General features: G+C 41.1%; 1 protein-coding gene across 2 annotated transcripts in view; it reads left to right on the top strand.

The window, feature by feature from the left end:
• Positions 1–17,354, top strand: part of LOC125129404 (carboxyl-terminal PDZ ligand of neuronal nitric oxide synthase protein-like) — a 333,217-nt gene that overhangs the window by 207,689 nt on the left and 108,174 nt on the right. For both annotated transcript variants that reach the window (XM_047784057.1, XM_047784056.1), the window contains exon 3: positions 15,466–15,558. In XM_047784057.1, the coding sequence (XP_047640013.1) occupies positions 15,466–15,558 (93 nt within the window). The remainder of the gene's footprint in view (positions 1–15,465; positions 15,559–17,354) is intronic.

Raw genomic sequence — 17,354 nt, 5'->3', positions numbered from 1 at the left:
AAATGAAACCACTAGTTTGAAAAGATATATGTACTCCTGTGTCCATAACAGCATTATTTACAGTAGTTAAGGTAACGGAAGTAACTAACCTAAGTGCACTAATGAATAGCTAAAGATGATATGGTATATAAAAATACAGTGGAACATTGCTTGGCCATAAACGTAAAATCTTTCCATTTGTGACAACATGAGTGGATCTAGAGGGCATTGCACTAAGTGAAATATGTCAGAGAAAGACAAATATGATATGGCTTATATGTGGAATCTAAAAATGAAAATAAACAAAATTGAAACAGACTCATAGATACAGAGAACAATCTGGTGGTTGCCTGAGGGAGAAGGGCTTGGGGGCTTGGGTGAAATAGGTGGAGATTTAGAGGTGAGGTACACGTGTCCAGCTATAAAGTAAGTCATATGGATATACTGTACGGCATAGGGACTTTATCAGTAATATTCAAATAACTGTGGTGACAGGTGGTAACTAGACTTATCGTGGTAGTCACTTTGTAATGTGTGAAAATAATGAAGCATTATGTTGTACACCTGAAACTAATATTGTGTGTCAATTATAACTCAATGGAAAAAAAAAATCACAGTGTGTATACAGCTTCTAGTGTAGCCAGATTGAGAGAGTGGAAAGTTGGGAAATTTACCTTCTCCCCTACCCTTAAAAACGTGAGTTTCTAAATTACTCATGCCATGTGTGACCTTGGATCTCCTGGGGAGAAAAGGGGAAAGGAAGGATATCCTGAAAGGTTAATCCAAAAGAAGAATGAGTTAACCTGAGAACTAGTGTCTTAAACCAAAGGAGATAAAGTTGCCTTAAGAGGACAAATTTCAAATTTCTCCTAATTCATATAGTAAGTAGGAACAAGGCCTTCACAGCAAGATGAAGAATGCTTATAAAGAAAGAAATTCCTTTTTTTTTGTACACCCGTATTTTGGTGTAAAATTTTGAGTCATGGCTCAGTGGAAATGAATCCGACTAGGAACCATGAGGGTGCAGGTTCAATCCCTGGCCTCGCTCCATGCGTTAAGGATGTGGCGTTACTGTGGGCTGTGCTATAGGTCGCAGACGTGGCTCGGATCTGATGTTGCTGTGGCTGTGGTATAGACCTGCAGCTGTAGTTCTGATTCGACCCCTTGCCTGGGAACCCCCATATGCCGTAGGTGCAGCCATAAAAAAATTTTTTTGAGCCATGATAATTGACAATTATCAGTTTGTAAAAATACTTGACAATTTGGTACATTAAAAATGGAATCTCATTAAATATGTCTTTAGTGATTAGTGAGATCGAACATCCAGGTGTTTAGTTTTCTTGTGTTTTTCCTATGAGTTCGTTACTCATTTCCTTTACCATTTATCATATATAACTGATATTTGTACTAATTTGAAAAGATATTTGTAAGTTGAAAAAACTTTAATATAAAAAGGAAATATTTCAGAAATACAAATGCGTAAAGCACAGTGTGTGAACATCTGTTACCTACCACCCAGCAGAATTCCCTCCCAACATAATCATTGTCATTTTAGCGCCTGTGATTTAGAAAATGGATGACAGCAAATAGCAGTGGCGCTTTCATAAGAATCTATGTTTTAGTTAGTAAAATAGTATGTGCATTTTTTTAAAATAGTACATATGTGATCAAGACACACTGACTTTGTCTAAGGCAATCCTAGATGGAAATGAAAATATGTAAGGGCTCTTGTAACCTGCTTCTATGGCCCAGAGTAATGTTGGTGAACAATGTGATCTATATCACCTCCTGCATCTCCCCCTCCCTCACCCCCGACCCAAAAAAGCCACCTTCTGGTCCCATCCCAGACCTGCCGGTCGAATGAGTATTTCCGAGCCCTAGGTCTGGGATTCTGCCTTTTTTTCATCAGGTAGCCCCAGTAGAATTTAAAACAAGTTTTAGATGCCTTGGTCTACAGAGCTGGGTAAGTAGTTAACTTCTATATTTATGATACAGTGGCAATGAATAGTCCTTTCTTTAAAAAATAGCTCCTCTGCTTCCTTTTAAATAGTTTGCAGTTGATAGAGATTTTATTTATACCCAACTTTTAGTGATATGTCTGTTAAAATAAGTTATGGTGGGCTTGAGGTTGATAAATAGGAACTAAATGTCTCTACCTAGTATCCCAAGAAAACTCAGATATTCTAGAATTTGGCTTCAGTCCAACTTTGGTCTTGTCTTGCTTGCATTTCTGTGGTTTCATGGGAATGAACAATACAAGTCACTGAGCCACAGAGCAGTGTCAGGGACTGCCGTGGCTCCTGGGCACCCTGTCATTCAGATTCTGGCTCCTTAGGCACAGATGCTGGAACTCAGGGAACTTGCATAGCCCAGAAAACAGAGGTTCATCTGTATGACCATCCCCTGATTCATTACCTCTAACTGCCGTGAGATGGTTGAAAACAGCCTTGACCGATGATGTGCACTCTACCTTACCTCATTTAATGAAGTATAGATCAAGCAAAAATAAGGTACTTATTAGTGTGTGGTGGAGTATGGAAGAATTAAAGTCAGATCTTCTTCAAGTCCTTATGCCCATGGAATGGAATCCAGGTTTTAATAAGTTAAATTTTTAATCCAGTAACTAACGTATGGAAGATTTATTTTACCCTTGTGGACAGGGTCCTGTTTTTTCAAGCTCTGTAAATAACCACTCTCAGCTGTGTTCATCAATTTATTCAACATTTATTTATCACCTTCCCGTGTCCTGGTGCTATAGTCTTACAGATGTATATAAGTCGTATTCCTTGCTCTCAAGGAGGGGTGGCCTCATGGGGAAATATGCAACCTATCAGTGGTGAGTGATAATAGAGGCTGGCGTATTGCTCTAGTAACCAGGTTGATGGTGCAGGTCCATAGGAGTCTATGGGAAGGAGGATCTGACCTACAAGGCTTTGCTGTGGAGAAGGCTGAGTAGATATTTTAAGAATAAGCAGGAGTTCATCAAGCAGATGGTGGGGGTGGGCATTCTGGTCATAAGCATTAGCAAATGCAGTTACACAGAAGTATGGAAAAATATGGCATGTTTGACTGACATGTGAGAGAATAGCAGAAATAACCCTTCACAAGCAGAATTAAAGTGGGCTTGGCATGAGAAGAAATGGATCTGTTACCCAGTGTTTTCATTATTATTATCTTGCATTGTGGTAAAATACACATTACATAAGATTTTCCATTTCAGCCATTCTTAAGGATACGGTTCTATGACATCTACATACAGCATTAATTTTGTTGTGCAACCATCACCACTGTCCACCTCCAGATCTTTTCATCCTCTAAAACAGAAACTCTGTACTCATTGAACACTAACCCTTCATTTTCTCCCCTCCCCAGCCCGTGATGACCACTGTTCTACTTTCTGTTTCTGAAAATTTGACTACTCATAAGTACCTCATGTAAGTGGGATCATGAACTATTGGTCCGTTTGTTCTGGCTTAGCATAAATATCATTTAACGTAATATCTTTAAGCGTCTTCCATGTTGTAGCTTGTGTCAATTTCTTTTTAAGGCCGACTAATACCCTATTATATGTCTGTAACACATTTTGTTTATCCATTCATCCGTCAGTGGACACAGTTTGCCTGTACCTTTGGGCTATTGTGAGTATGCTATGAATATAGGTGTACTCGGATTTTGTATCTTATTATCGTTAGACCTTCAAATGTTAAGTGCAAAGTGATTTTTTACAAACCCTTTATAAGACAATGCCTTTGGTTGAGGTGCTTACAGTTTTGTTGTGAAAATGTGTTCACACTCTTAAACCTGAGATGGGCAGAATATGATTAAGATGCCCATGCCATGTAGAAGTTCCCCAGGCTGGGGATCAAACCTATACAACACTAGTGACCCAGGCCACTGCAGTGACAACACAGGATCCTTAACCCGCTACACCACAGGAGAACTCTGAGAATTTACTTTTAAATTTCCTGTGATCATTCAGGGACTTGCCAAGTGAGAGCATCACTGTCTTTGCAAACTGAATCTCTTTTTTTGGTAAAATAGCTATGAGCACCTTGACTCAGTGTAACTGTAAGCATTGTGGGGACAGTGGGAAGGAGCTGGGCAGAATGAATTCTACAGAGAAGAGTGAAATGACCAGCTTCCTAAGTAGCTGTTGAGAGAGTGCATCACTAGGTAAGTTGCTTGTAGACAAGGGGGTTGAGGAATCAAGGATCCTGTATTAAAAAAAAAAAAAAATCCAGGGCTTCTTCAGGGAGCTAGATGTTATCATGAAACTAGATGTTATCGTGAAACCAGACAAGTAAGAGTGTGCGTGTAGGGGAATTAAGATGGCAGAATAGAAGGACTAGAGCTCACCTTCTCTCATAAAAACAGCAAAATGACAACCAAATGCTGAACAAACTTCAACCAAATGGACTGGAAACTTTAAAAAAGATATCCTACTCCAGATGACAAAGAAGAGGCCACATCAAGATGGTAGGAGGGGTGATTATGCAGTATAAGCAACCCCATACCTGCTGGGTGGGAAGCCCACAGACTGGAAAGTAACTGTATCACAGAGACTCAACTACAAGAGTGAGAGTTCTGAGCCCTACGTCAGGTCCCCATGCCTGGGGATCTGGCATTGGGAGAAAGAGCTCCCAGAGCATCTGGCATTGAAGGCTAGTGGGGATTGTGTGCAGGAGCTCCACAGGACTGGGTGAAATAGAGCCTCCATTCTTTAAAGGCACACACAGGCTTTCATGTGCACTGGGTCCCAGGGCAAAGCAAAGACAACATAAGAATCGGGGTCAGAACTGACTGCAGTTCTTGGAGGATCTCACTGGAAAAGAGGGGATGACTGTGGCTCATTGTAAGGGAAGGACATTGGAGGCAAAGCTCTTGGGAATGTTCATCATTGTGTGATCCTCTAGAGGTGGCCATTTTGGGGACATCTTTCCCCACTCATCAGCATTGAGAAGCCCTGGACCAAACAATAATCCAGGTAGGATCACAGCCCCACCCATCAGAAGACAGGCTGCCTAAAAACTCTCCAGGCACATAGCCACCTCTAATCTCACCCAGAGACAAAACCCCACCCACCCGAGGGATAGGAATCAGTGGGCAGGCACCAGTCCTTCTCATCAGGGAGCCTTCAGCAAGTCCCTACACCAAATTCAGCCACAAGGGGGGCAGATATCAGAAGTAAGAGAAGCTACAACTCTATTGGCTGCAAAAAGGAGACCACATCAAAAACCTATAAAAATGAAAAGGCAGAGAACCATAACACAGATTAAGGGAGCAAGAAAAAAACACCAGAAAAACAGCTAAGTGATCTGGAGATTATCAGCCTCCAGGAAAAAGACTTAAAACTGATGATGCTGAAGATGATGCAAGACATTGGAAATAAACTGGAGGTAAAGACTGATAATTTACAGCAAACACTGAGCAAAGAGTTACATGATTTAAAACTTAAGCAAGCAGAGATGCAAAATGCGATGACTGAAATAAAAAATTCATTAGAAGCAACCAGTAGCAGAATACAGGAGGCAGAAGAAGGAATAAGTGAGGTGGAGGACAGACTAGTGGAAATCACTGATGTGAAACAAAAACAATTGAAAAGAAATGAAGACAGTCTCAAAGAATTCTGGGACAATGTTAAATGCACCAACATCTGTATTATAGGGGTGCCAGAGAAGAGAGAGGGACATAAAAAATATTTAAAGAGATAATAGCTGAAAACTTCCCTGATATGGGAAGGAACCAATCACTCAAATTCAGGAAGCAGAATGCATACCATATAAAATAAATGGAGTTCCCATCGTGGCTCAGTGGTTAACGAAACCGACAAGGACCCATGAGGTTGCGGGTTTGATCCCTGGCCTCACTCAGTGGGTTAAGGATTGGCGTTGCCATGAGCTGTGGTGGACGTCACAGACACGGCTTGGATCCTGCACTGCTGTGGCTCTGGCATAGACCAGCAGCTACAGCTCCAGTTAGACCCCTAGCCTGGGAACCTTGATATGCCATGGGAGCGGCTCTAGAAAAGGCAAAAAAAAAATTAATTAATTAAATAAACACAAGGAGGACCACCCCCAGACACATATTAATCAAACTGATGAAAATTAAAGACTGAGATAATATTGAAAGCAGCTAGGGAAAAGAAACATACAAGGGAACCCTGATAAAGTTATTGGCAGACTTTTCAGCAGAAACTCTGCAGGCCAGAAGGGAGTGCATGATATATTTAAAGTGACGAAAGGAAAAAAACCTCCAACCAAGATTACTTTACCCAGCAAGGCTCTCCTTCAGATTTGAAATGGAAATCAAAAGCTTTACAGAAAAGCAGAAGCCCAGAGAATTCAGCAACACTAGACCAGCTTTACAACAAATATTAAAGGAACTTCTCTGGGCAGAAAAGAAAAGGCCACCATTAGAAACAAAATTACCACTGGAGTTCCCATTGTGGCACAGCAGAAATGAATCTGACTAGGTACCATGAGGTTGTGGGTTCAATCCCTGGTCTTGCTCAGTGGGTTAAGGATCCGGCGTTGCCTTGAGCTGTGGCGTAGGTCACAGACATGGCTTGGATCTGGTGTTGCTGGGGCTCTGGCATAGACTGGCAGCAAAAGCTCCAATTGGACCCCTAGCCTGGGAACCTCCATATGCCACTGGTGCAGCCCTAAAACGACAAACAAACAAAAAAGACCAAAAAAAATTTACCACAAATGACAAGGCTCACCAGTAAAGGCATATATACAGTAAAGGTAGGAAGTCATCCACACACAAATATGCTACAAAAATCAGAAATCATGAGAAGAGGAGAATACAAATGCAGGACACTGGAGATGCACTTACAATTAAAGAGACTGATAACATAAAGCAATCCTATATGTATATATATAGACTCCTATATCAAAACTTCAGCATAACTGCCAACCAAAAATCTACAATTGATACACAAATAAGAAAAACCAACTCAAATACGACACTGAAGATAGTCATCAAATCACAGGAGGAGAGACCAAGAGAAGGGAAGAAAAAAGAACAACAAAAACAAATCCAGAACAGTTAATAAAATGGCAATAAGAACATACATATCAATAATTACATTAAATGTAAATGGACTAAATGCCCCAACCAAAAAACATAGACTGGCTGAATGAATACAAAAACAAGATACATATATCTGCTGTCTTCAAGAGACCCACTTCACTTCTAGGGACACATACAAATTGAAAGTGAGAGGATGGAAGAAAATAGTCCATGCAAACGGGAATCAAAAGAAAGCCAGAGTAGCAATACTCATATCAGACAAAATGACCTTAAAATAAAGAACATTATAAGAGACAAGGATATTACATATTGATCAAAGGATCAATCCAAGAAGAAGATATAACAATTGTAAATATGTATGCACCCAATATAGGATTACCTTAATATATAAGACAACTGCTAACAAGCTTAAAAGGAGAAACTGACAATAACACAGTAATAGCGAGGGACTTTAATATCACTTACAGCAATGGACAGATCATGCAGACATAAAATCAACAAGGAAACACAGATCCTAAATGAAGCATTAGACCACATGGACTTAATAGATATTTACAAGACATTTCATCCAAAAGCAGCAGAGTACACATTCTTCTCAAGTGCATATGGAACATTCTCTAGGGTTGATCACATTCTGGGCCACAAATGAAGCCTTGGTAACTTTAGGAAAATTGAAATCATATCAAGTATCTTTTCCGACAACAATGCTATATGACTGGACATCAACAACAAGAAAACCACTGCAAAAAAACAGAAACACGTGAAGACTAAACAACATGCTACTAAACAACCAATGGATCACCAAAGAAATCAAAGAAATTAAAAAATAACTGGAAGCAAATGACAACAAAGCAACAACAAATGACAACATCTAAAACCTATGGGATGAAGCAAAAGAAGTTCTAAGAGGAAAATTTATAGCAATACATGCCTACCTCAGGAAACAAGAGAAAAGCTCAAATAAACAACCTAACTTCTAACACAGCTAGAGAGAGAACAAACAAGACCTAAAGTTAGCAGAAGGAAAGAAATCATAAAGATCAAAGCAGAAATCAATGAAGTAGAAATGAAGCAAAGCATAGAAAAGATCAATGAAACTAAAAGCTGGTTCTTTGGAAAGATCAACAAAATTGATAAACCCTTAGCCAGAGTTATCAAGAAAAAAAGAGAGAGGACCCAAATCAATAAAATTAGAAATGAAAAAGGGGAAGTAACAATGGACATCACAGAAATACAAAGGATCATAAAGACTACTGTATGCAACTATACGCCAAAAAATGGAAAACCTAGAAGAAATGGACAAATTCTTAGAAAAGTGCAATCTTCCAAGACTAAACCAAGACGAAATAGAAAAGATGAACAGACCAATTACAAGCACTGAAATTGAAACTGTGATTAAAATACTTCCAACAAACAAAAGTCCAGGACCAGATGGCTTCACAGGTGAATTCTATCAAACATTTAGAGAAGAGCTAACACCTATCCTTCTGAAACTATTCCAAAAAAATTGCAGAGAAAGGGACACTCCCAGTCTCATTCTATGAGGCCAGCATCACCCTGATACCAAAGCAGACGATGATACCACAAAAAAGGAAAATTATAGGCCAAGTTCACTGATGAACATTGATGCAAAAACCCTTAACAAAATACTAGCAAACGCATGCAACAATACATTAAAAGGATTGTACATCACGATCAAGTGGGATTTATCCCAGGGATGCAAGGATTCTTCAATATCCACAAATCAATCATTGTGACACACCACATTAATACACTGAAGAATATAATCCATATGATCCTCTCAATAGATGCAGAAAAAGCCTTTGATAAAAATCCAACAACCACTTCTGATAAAAACCCTTCAGAAAGTAGGCATAGGAGGAACCTACCTCAACATAATTAAGGCCACAAGTGACAATCCCAGAGCTAACACCATTCTCAATGGCGAAAAGTTGAAAGAATGCCCACTGAGATCAAGCACAAGACAAGAGATGTCCGCTGTCACCACTGTTATTCACCATAGTTTTGGAAGTCCTAACCAAAGCAATCAGAGGAGTAAAGAAATAAAAGGAATCCAAATTGGAAAGGAAGAAGTAAAATTATGATACTATACCTAGAAAATCCTAAAGGATGGTACCAGAAAACTGTTAGAGATCATCAATGAATTTGACAAAGTCTCAGAATACAAATTGAATACACAGAAATCGACTTCATTTCTATATACTTTTGGCAAAGTATCAGAGAAATTAGGGAAACAATCCCATTTATGATCACATGAAAAAGAATAAAATACTTAGGAATAAACCTGTTTAAAGAGAGAAAAGATCTGTACTCTGAAAACTTCAAGATGATGATGAAAGAAATCAAAGATGACACAAACAGATATAAAGACATACTGTGCTCTTGGATTGGAAGAATCAATATTATCAAAATGACTGCTCCCAAGGCAAGTCTCTACACATTCAGTGCAATCCCTATCAAATTACCAAGGACATTTTTCACAGCACTAGAAGAAAATATTTTAAAGTTTGTTTGGAAGCACGAAAGACCCAGCATAGCCAAAGACATCCTGAAAAAGAAAAATGGAGCTGGAGGAATCAGACTGCCTGACATCAGATTATACTACAAAGCTAGTCATCAAAACCATATGGTACTGGCACAAAGACAGAAATATAGATCAGTGGAATAGGATAGAAAGCCCAGAATTAAACCCATTCACCTATAGTCAACTAATGTATGACAAAGGAGGCAAGAATATTCAATGGAGAAAGGACAGCCCCTTTAATGAGTGGTACTGGGAAAACTGGATAGCCACATGGAAAAGAATGAAATTAGAACACTCCCTAACACCATACACAAAAGTAAACTCCAAATGGATTAAAGACCTAGATATAAGACCAGACACTATAAAACTCTTAGAGGAAAACATAGGCCAACCACTCTCCGACATAAATGACAGCAACATCTTCTCAGATCCACCTCCTAGAGTAATGACAATAAAAACAAAAATAAACAAATGAGACTTAATTAAACTTGAAAGTTTCTGCACAGCAAAGGAAACCCTAAACAAAATGAAAAGTCAACACAGAGAATGGGAGAAAATATTTGCAAATGAATCTACTGACAAAGGATTAATCTCCAAAATTTATAAACACCTTCTGTAGCTCAATACCAAAAAACAAACAACCCCATCAAAAAATGGACAGAAGAGCTAAACAGACAATTCTCCAAAGAAGACCTACAGATGGCAAAAAAAAAAAAAACACATAAAAAGATGTTCAACATCACTCATTATTAGAGAAGCGCAAATCAAAACCACTATGAGGTACCACTTTACACTCTCCAGAATGGCCATCATCAAAAAGTCTACAAACAATAAATGCTGGAGAGAGTGTGGGGAAGAGGGAACCCTATTACACTGTTGGTGGGATTGTAAATTGATGCAACCACTGTGGAAAACAGTATGGAGATTCCTCAGAAAACTAAAAAAAGAACTACCATTTGATCCAGCAATCCCACTCCTGGGCATCTATTCAGAGAAAACCATGACTCAAAAAGATACATGTACCCCGGTATTCATTGCAGCACTATATACAATAGCCAAGACTTGGAAACTACCTAAATGTCCATAGAGAGAGGAGTGGATAATGAAGATGTTGTACATATACACAATGGAATATTACTCAGTCATTAAAAGGAGAGAAATAATGGCATTTGCAGCAACATGGGTGGACCTTGAAATTATCATGCTAAGTAAAGTCAGTCAGACAGTGAGACACCAACATTGTATGCCATCACTCACATATGGAATCTAAAAACAGGAGACAATGAACTTCTTTGCAGAAAAGATACTGACTCACAGACTTTTGTAAAACATATGGTTTCCAAATGAGACAGGGTGGGGCGTGGGGGAGATGGACTGGGGGTTTGGAATGGAAATGCTATAAAATTGGGTTGTGATCATTATACAACTGTAAATGTAATAAAATTCATTAAAAAAAAAGAGTTTGTGTGTATACAGTCCAAAACCTTCCCCCTGACTCCTATGAAAGTAATTATTACTTCTGTTTCCATAATATAGCCTCAAGCTCAGGGCTGGGCAGTCCCTTCATTAACATGCTTCCCTGTGACAGACCTCATGCTTCCCCCTCTTAAATGCCAGTGCTTGAGACTGGAGGCATGCAGGGTTAGGAGGTAGTTCCAGGAGTAGGGGACAAGGAAGCATTGGGACGTCAGGAGAAGCATTGGGTTCCGTCAGCAGCTCTCTGACTTCCAGCCAACGTTCTTATTGACATTGCTGGTTGAGTGTTTGCTCCTGGCTCTTGCTGGGTCTGGACACCTCCCTCTACCCAGCCTCCCTTTGTGGTCCTTACTGGCTGGCATAGCACACTAAGTTCCAGAGCTACTGTTCTCATCTGAAGTCCCAAGGCTCTGTGTATGAACCCCAGACACTTGGTCAGACTTTCTAGTCAGTGATTAGTGTTCCAGGGTTTGTGTTATTTTGTTCTCTAAAAAGTCAGGTCCTACAAGGCTCAAAATGTCCTTGCTGGTGGGGCCCTGGCTAGCAAAGCAAATGTATCAGGTCAGCCTGGCCACATTGGGGGAAGAGCCAGGCCTGTTGGCACAGACTCCAGAGTGGTCCTGGGCTTTTTGGGGGGCTGCTCTGAGCCGTAGACGGCAGCACCAGCAGTTATGTTTGTTCGTCAGCCCCTGGCAAAGCCTAAGACAGACTAGATTCCTATCCTGCGGAACACAGATGCTTCCTCTTAGGTCTGCCTGCCTCTTAGAGCAACACAGTCTGGGGCGGGGGGGGGGGGGAAGCAGAGCTTGTCCCTGTGAACCTCTTTTCTCTCTTTTCCTGGTCATTCCCATTATATCCTCTGTTCCAAATCCATTTTTTCTGTGCTTTCTTCTCTCAGTGAGCATGATAACATGGTTGTCAAGTGAAGTATAATTGCCGTATCAACAAATGGTTTTATGATAATAAAGATTAAACCCTTTAAGACACTTGATTTCATTTCCCTAGTTTTCAACAGAACTTCAATTTGAGTGCCTAGTGTTTGGTTGGAAAGGGTTTGGGACATCTGACCAGCAGATAGGTGGAGTAGGTGCAGAGTGTATTCAACCTGAGCCCCTCTGAGCAGCGCTCACGTAGTACATGCTGGCAGCTGTAATTGGACCTGGATGCCTATTTCATGCCTCTCTTGCCCCTCTTCATTTTGAAGCACTCCAGAGCATTCCACCAGCTGTTGTAAGGAAGAGCACCTGTATTGTCACTGTCATTGAGTTTCTAATGCAGTCGTTTGGTCATGCTTTTCCATGTAGCCACTGTGCCCACACACTGTAGAAGAGCCATTTGGGAGTATCTGCACAGTGATTGGATTAGAGGCTGTTTGCCAATTGCGTTTTGAGTTCTAAAGATCAGAGTATTAAAGGCATGGTCACAGTTGTCAAAACACAAGCTATAGAAATAATTTAGGTTTCAGATAATATAGGCAAGAAGCTGGCTGGGCTTGGGTTTGGGGAATCTTGAATCTTGATTTTAAAAAGGTATCAGAGAGGATGAAACCAATAGGGCAGTGGGCCAGACAAGAAGATATGGTCAGTTCATTTGTGCCATATTTTAGATTCCACGTGTAAGTGATATCCTATGATATATTTGTCTTTCTGACTTACTTCACTTAGTATGAAAATCTCTAGTTGCATCCATGTTGCTACACGTGGCATTATTTTCTTTTTAGTAGCTGAGTAGTATTCCATTGATATATGTGCCACATCTTCTTAATCCATTCATCTGAACATATCTATAAAAGAGAAACAGACTTATAGACATATAGACTAGAATTGTGATTGCAAAAGGGAAGAGGGGAGGAAATGGGATGGACTGGGAATTTGGGGTTAGTAGATGTAAACTATTACGTTTAGAAGGGATAAGCAATCAGGTCCTACTGTACAGCACAGGGAACTATATCCAGTCTCCTGGGGTAGACTCTGATGGAAGATAATATGAGAAAAAGAAATAAAAAAAATATATTGGGGGAAAAAAAAAGATACGTCAGCTACAAGATTCTCTGAGATCTAGAAGACATTTAGGGTCTGCCTTAGCAGGCACTCTGCTTTCTAAAACCTAGGCTAGGAGATGACATTGTGCCTTGCAGAGGCAGGTCCTTAACATTTGCTGCTTTGACCTTGTTGCTGCACAAAGGAAGGAGGAAGTATATAGAGCTCGTGAGAGTGCCATACGGGAAAAGAGCAAAGACAATAAAACAGGCGAGGATTGACCTGTCCAGGGCAGGTTTTATCCACTACTGGGTGTTTCTGGGACTCTTGTGCTCTTATCTCCCACCTGAGTTCATCAAAACTCACTCCTCTGCACCCCTTTGACTGGCAGGAGCATTTGTGATTCTAGTGACTTGTCCCCAAGGGAGGCTCAGCCGAAAGGTTGTGTTTATTGAAAGCCTGTGAGCAGAAGTAAACGCAGGTGTGGCCGTGAAATGGAGCTGGTTCACCTCTCCCGGCAGGTGCAAGGCCAAAGGCAGCCAACTCACAGGTTATCATGCTGGCTTTCCCACTCAGAGGTCATTTCAGTTCATCTAATGCTCCACCTGAGCAGAATGCTGCTGTCAGGGGACACTGTACAGATCATAGCAATGTCCCAAAGTGCATGCCAACCATGCAACTCCAGCCTTCACCAGCTTACAGCCATTGAGCTAGAGAGCAATTTATTACATGGTGAGGTCCTCTTCTAAGCCAGTCTCTAGTAGGAACAGCACTTCTCCTCTCATCCTGTCTGACACACTTGCTGTCCTTCACTGGGTTGCTCCTCATTGGCTTTGGGTTCCCAGACTCTGAAGCAGAGTCTGAGGTTGACATTTTCTTCTCTTTCTCCTATGTGTCTACTGCTCTTCTTTGCTATTCTTCGAGGATTTCTGATAAAAAGGATAGCTATTGACATGCTAGAATGATTGGGAGGGTACGAGAAGTGACCGCCAGAGTAGGGAGTGATGTCTGTTGCCATCAGTCACCTGGAAGCTCAGATGAGTGGTAAAACAGAACTTGCCCTAATGATGTGGAGAAAAGTATTTCACCTCAGCTAGGTCACGTCCTTGTATGTAAGAAGCAGACAACCAAGGGACATAAGCACTAACTCTGTGCAGCAGAATAAGAAAATCAGCTGAAATTTCAGTAGAAGCAATAGAATATAGACAGGGTGGGAGGCTCTGGGTTCTTAAAATCAGAGTATTAAAAGTTTTGGCCAAGGGAAGCTTCTGGATTTCTGTGAGATTTGCAAAGTAGGTTATGTTTTCATCTCATTGGGGTAGATTAGGTTCGCATCTATCCACATACTAACTAGACATGGGTTTTAGATGTGCAGACAAGGAGCTGGAGGCTTTACCAGGCTTGTGTGGTGGGAAAGGGTCCTGAGTATAAAAAATTCCAGAGAAGAGAGCCTGTGGGTTGGAGTAGAGATTTTGGCCCTGGGTTTTGTGTTATTATTTTTGTAATCTGTAGTCCAAATGTTTGATTAGAGAGCTTGGCAGGTAAGTTTGCTAGGTGGTGACACCAGGATGGAGACCAGATGGAAATAGATAAGTGCCCTGAATGAAACTCAGTGAGGAGAATGTAGAATGATACCACCTTCTTGAATATCTGCACAAATCTAAGAAAAGGCTGTAAATGAGCAAATGTAGTAGATAAATATCTGGAATTGAAGATGAGGGCAAGCATCCATCAGCAGTGTAGGTTGTGGTTGAAGCAGTCCTGTTTGAGATTGCAAATAGGAATTTAGAATATAGTGTATATAAGGTAGTGCTCTCTCTTATAGCTATCATTAGCCAGATTCTTTCTGGAATGTTCTTTAGAATATTTCCGGCAGTGGGTAGATTTGGAGACTGACCTACAGATAAAGGAATTTGGGACTGAAACTTGTCGAGAATAACTTAGATTTTACAATCATCTTGAAGTATGTAAAACCCCTTAATTTGAAGATGGGTACCAACTCTTGCTAATCTTCATCTAATCTTCATTGAGGATGAATAGAGCCTTAGCAACATTTCTGTAGACATGAGGAAAGCTTGCCTGACAATGAAAGTCATTAAAGGCTAGCATAAATTATTGAGGGAAAGGTTCTGGATTTCTCATGAGAGTTTCAAAGCAGTCTCTGTTTTATCTTATTAAGATGGATCAGATCCATTTCCATGGTCTCACCTGAGAGCTGAATGGTGAAACCGGTGACTATTCAGAGTCCCTGTTACAATCCACATATTGCCGAGCTTCTGCCTAGAGACATCCATCTGCTTTTACATCCCCTGAGGTGCTTCATGTCCCTGGAAAGTACACCAGCTCCCCAGACCCGTCTGTGGCCCTCTTTTCTGGTCATGAGCTCGCTGGGGCCAGACAGATGCCCTGATCTAATTGGATTGTGCTTCTTTGTTCTCTTCTCCTTTGCAGTATGAGTTTAAAGCCAAGAACATCAAGAAGAAGAAGGTGAGCATTATGGTTTCAGTGGATGGAGTAAAAGTGATTCTGAAGAAGAAGAAAAAGGTAAGTGACTCTGAACCACAAACTCTGGTGAAGAGGGAAGCAAGGCAGGCAGGCTGGACTAGCTTTTCCTTCTAGGCCCCTCTCTGGACAGGTGTCCCTTGTCTGGTGAGGTGTTCTGCTGTGCCCAGCCACAGTGTTGAGAGGCTGCAGCTGGAGTAGAGAGCTAGGCAGGGGCCAAGGCCTATTTAGCAGATTGGCCTGGTCAGTCCTGGTGTCCTATGAGTGACCGGGGTCATGTCCTGTGATCCTTGCATTCAAACCCTCTCCCCCATCTGATGCTTTTACCTTTGAGTCTTGATCTTGGGAAATACTTTAAAGTGATGTTAAGTAACAGGGTTTGGTGGGGTGGAGGAGGATAAGAGAAGCCATCCTCAGTAGTTGTCCCCTTCTGTGGCAGGAATAACCCTCAGTTCCATCTGATGTGGCATCTAGACCCACTGTGTGTCCTCCCATTCTCCCAATGCAGTTACTGCTGCTTTCACCCATTTATTTGTGTAACTTTTTTTTTTTTTTTTAAGGGCCACACATGCGTCACATGGGAATTCCCAGGCTAGGGGTTGAATAGGAGCTGCAGCTGCTGGCCTATATCACAGCCATGGCAATGCCAGATCCTTAACCCACTGAGCAAGGCCAGGGATCGAACCTGTGTCCTCATGGATATTAGTTAGATTGGTTACTGCTGAGCCACAATGGAACTCCCTCACCCATTTATATAAGGATCTAGCATTGTCACCGTGGTGATTTGGATCACTGCTGTGGCACGGGTTCAGTCCCTGGCCTGAGAGCTTCTATATGTCACATGTTTGTCCAAAACAAACAAACAAACAGTCCCTGAAGACACAGGTACTGCTGCCGTTCAGTGTGCAGGAAGGCTTGGGACATGGCCAAGGTAGGAGGAAAGGGAGGGAGGTATTGGTCCCTCTGATGGGTGTTCCTCTGAGTTTGAGTGAGGAAAGCAAGTGAGTATATGGTATTTAAACATTTGGTTGTTTTATTTTAATTGTATGTACTGTGGGAGAATAATGTTAACCCCCAGCAATGGCTAGATTTGCATAATGGGCAGAGGGGAGAGTATATGTGTTTCCAAAAGGAAATGGGCTTGGCTGATAGGGGATGTGGGGAGAGTCTCTTTCTTTTTGCTGTTTCTTGACCCTGCTGATGTCTCTGTTTAATACATATTAATGGCAGCAGCATTGCGTATTAATACGTAGACCTCTGGAGCTGCCTTTGGTTCCAAACTTACAATGCTCTTAATTCAAATGGGACTCAAGACTGACCTTGAGTCTGGTGGTTATGGAAGGTAAAGGCAAATACATAGAAGTAGGCACATAACCTTGGATAATCCAGTGGTTGAAAGAGGTGTTGAAGGGTATCGTCTTGCCAATCCAAGGGCTTAAATCTTCTCCTCACCCCCCTTACAAAAGACATTGCCCAGAGTCCAGTGATGAGGACTCTACTACTGCTTAAGGCAGCCTATTTCTTCTCTGAACAGCTGGACATTTACTAAAGTCTCCCATATATTAATCCAAAACGTGTTCTCTTATGCTCCCTAAATACCTTTTTTATTAATTATTTAAAAAAAAATTTTTCCACTGTACAGCATGGGGACCAAGTTACACATGCATGTATATATACTTTTTCCTCCCATTGTTGTGTTGCAATGTAAGTATCTAGACATAGTTCTCAATGCTACACAGCAGGATCTCATTGTAAATCCATTCCAAGAGCAATAGTTTGCATCCGTTAACCCCAAACTCCCAATCCCTCCCACTCCCTCCCTCTCCCCCCAGGCAACC

The sequence above is a fragment of the Phacochoerus africanus genome, chromosome 6 (genome assembly GCF_016906955.1).
Source record: "Phacochoerus africanus isolate WHEZ1 chromosome 6, ROS_Pafr_v1, whole genome shotgun sequence".
In the NCBI taxonomy this organism is placed as follows: Eukaryota; Metazoa; Chordata; class Mammalia; order Artiodactyla; family Suidae; genus Phacochoerus; species Phacochoerus africanus.
The sequence above is the reverse complement of the archived record's forward strand: the minus strand, read 5'-3'. Positions and strand labels throughout refer to the sequence as shown.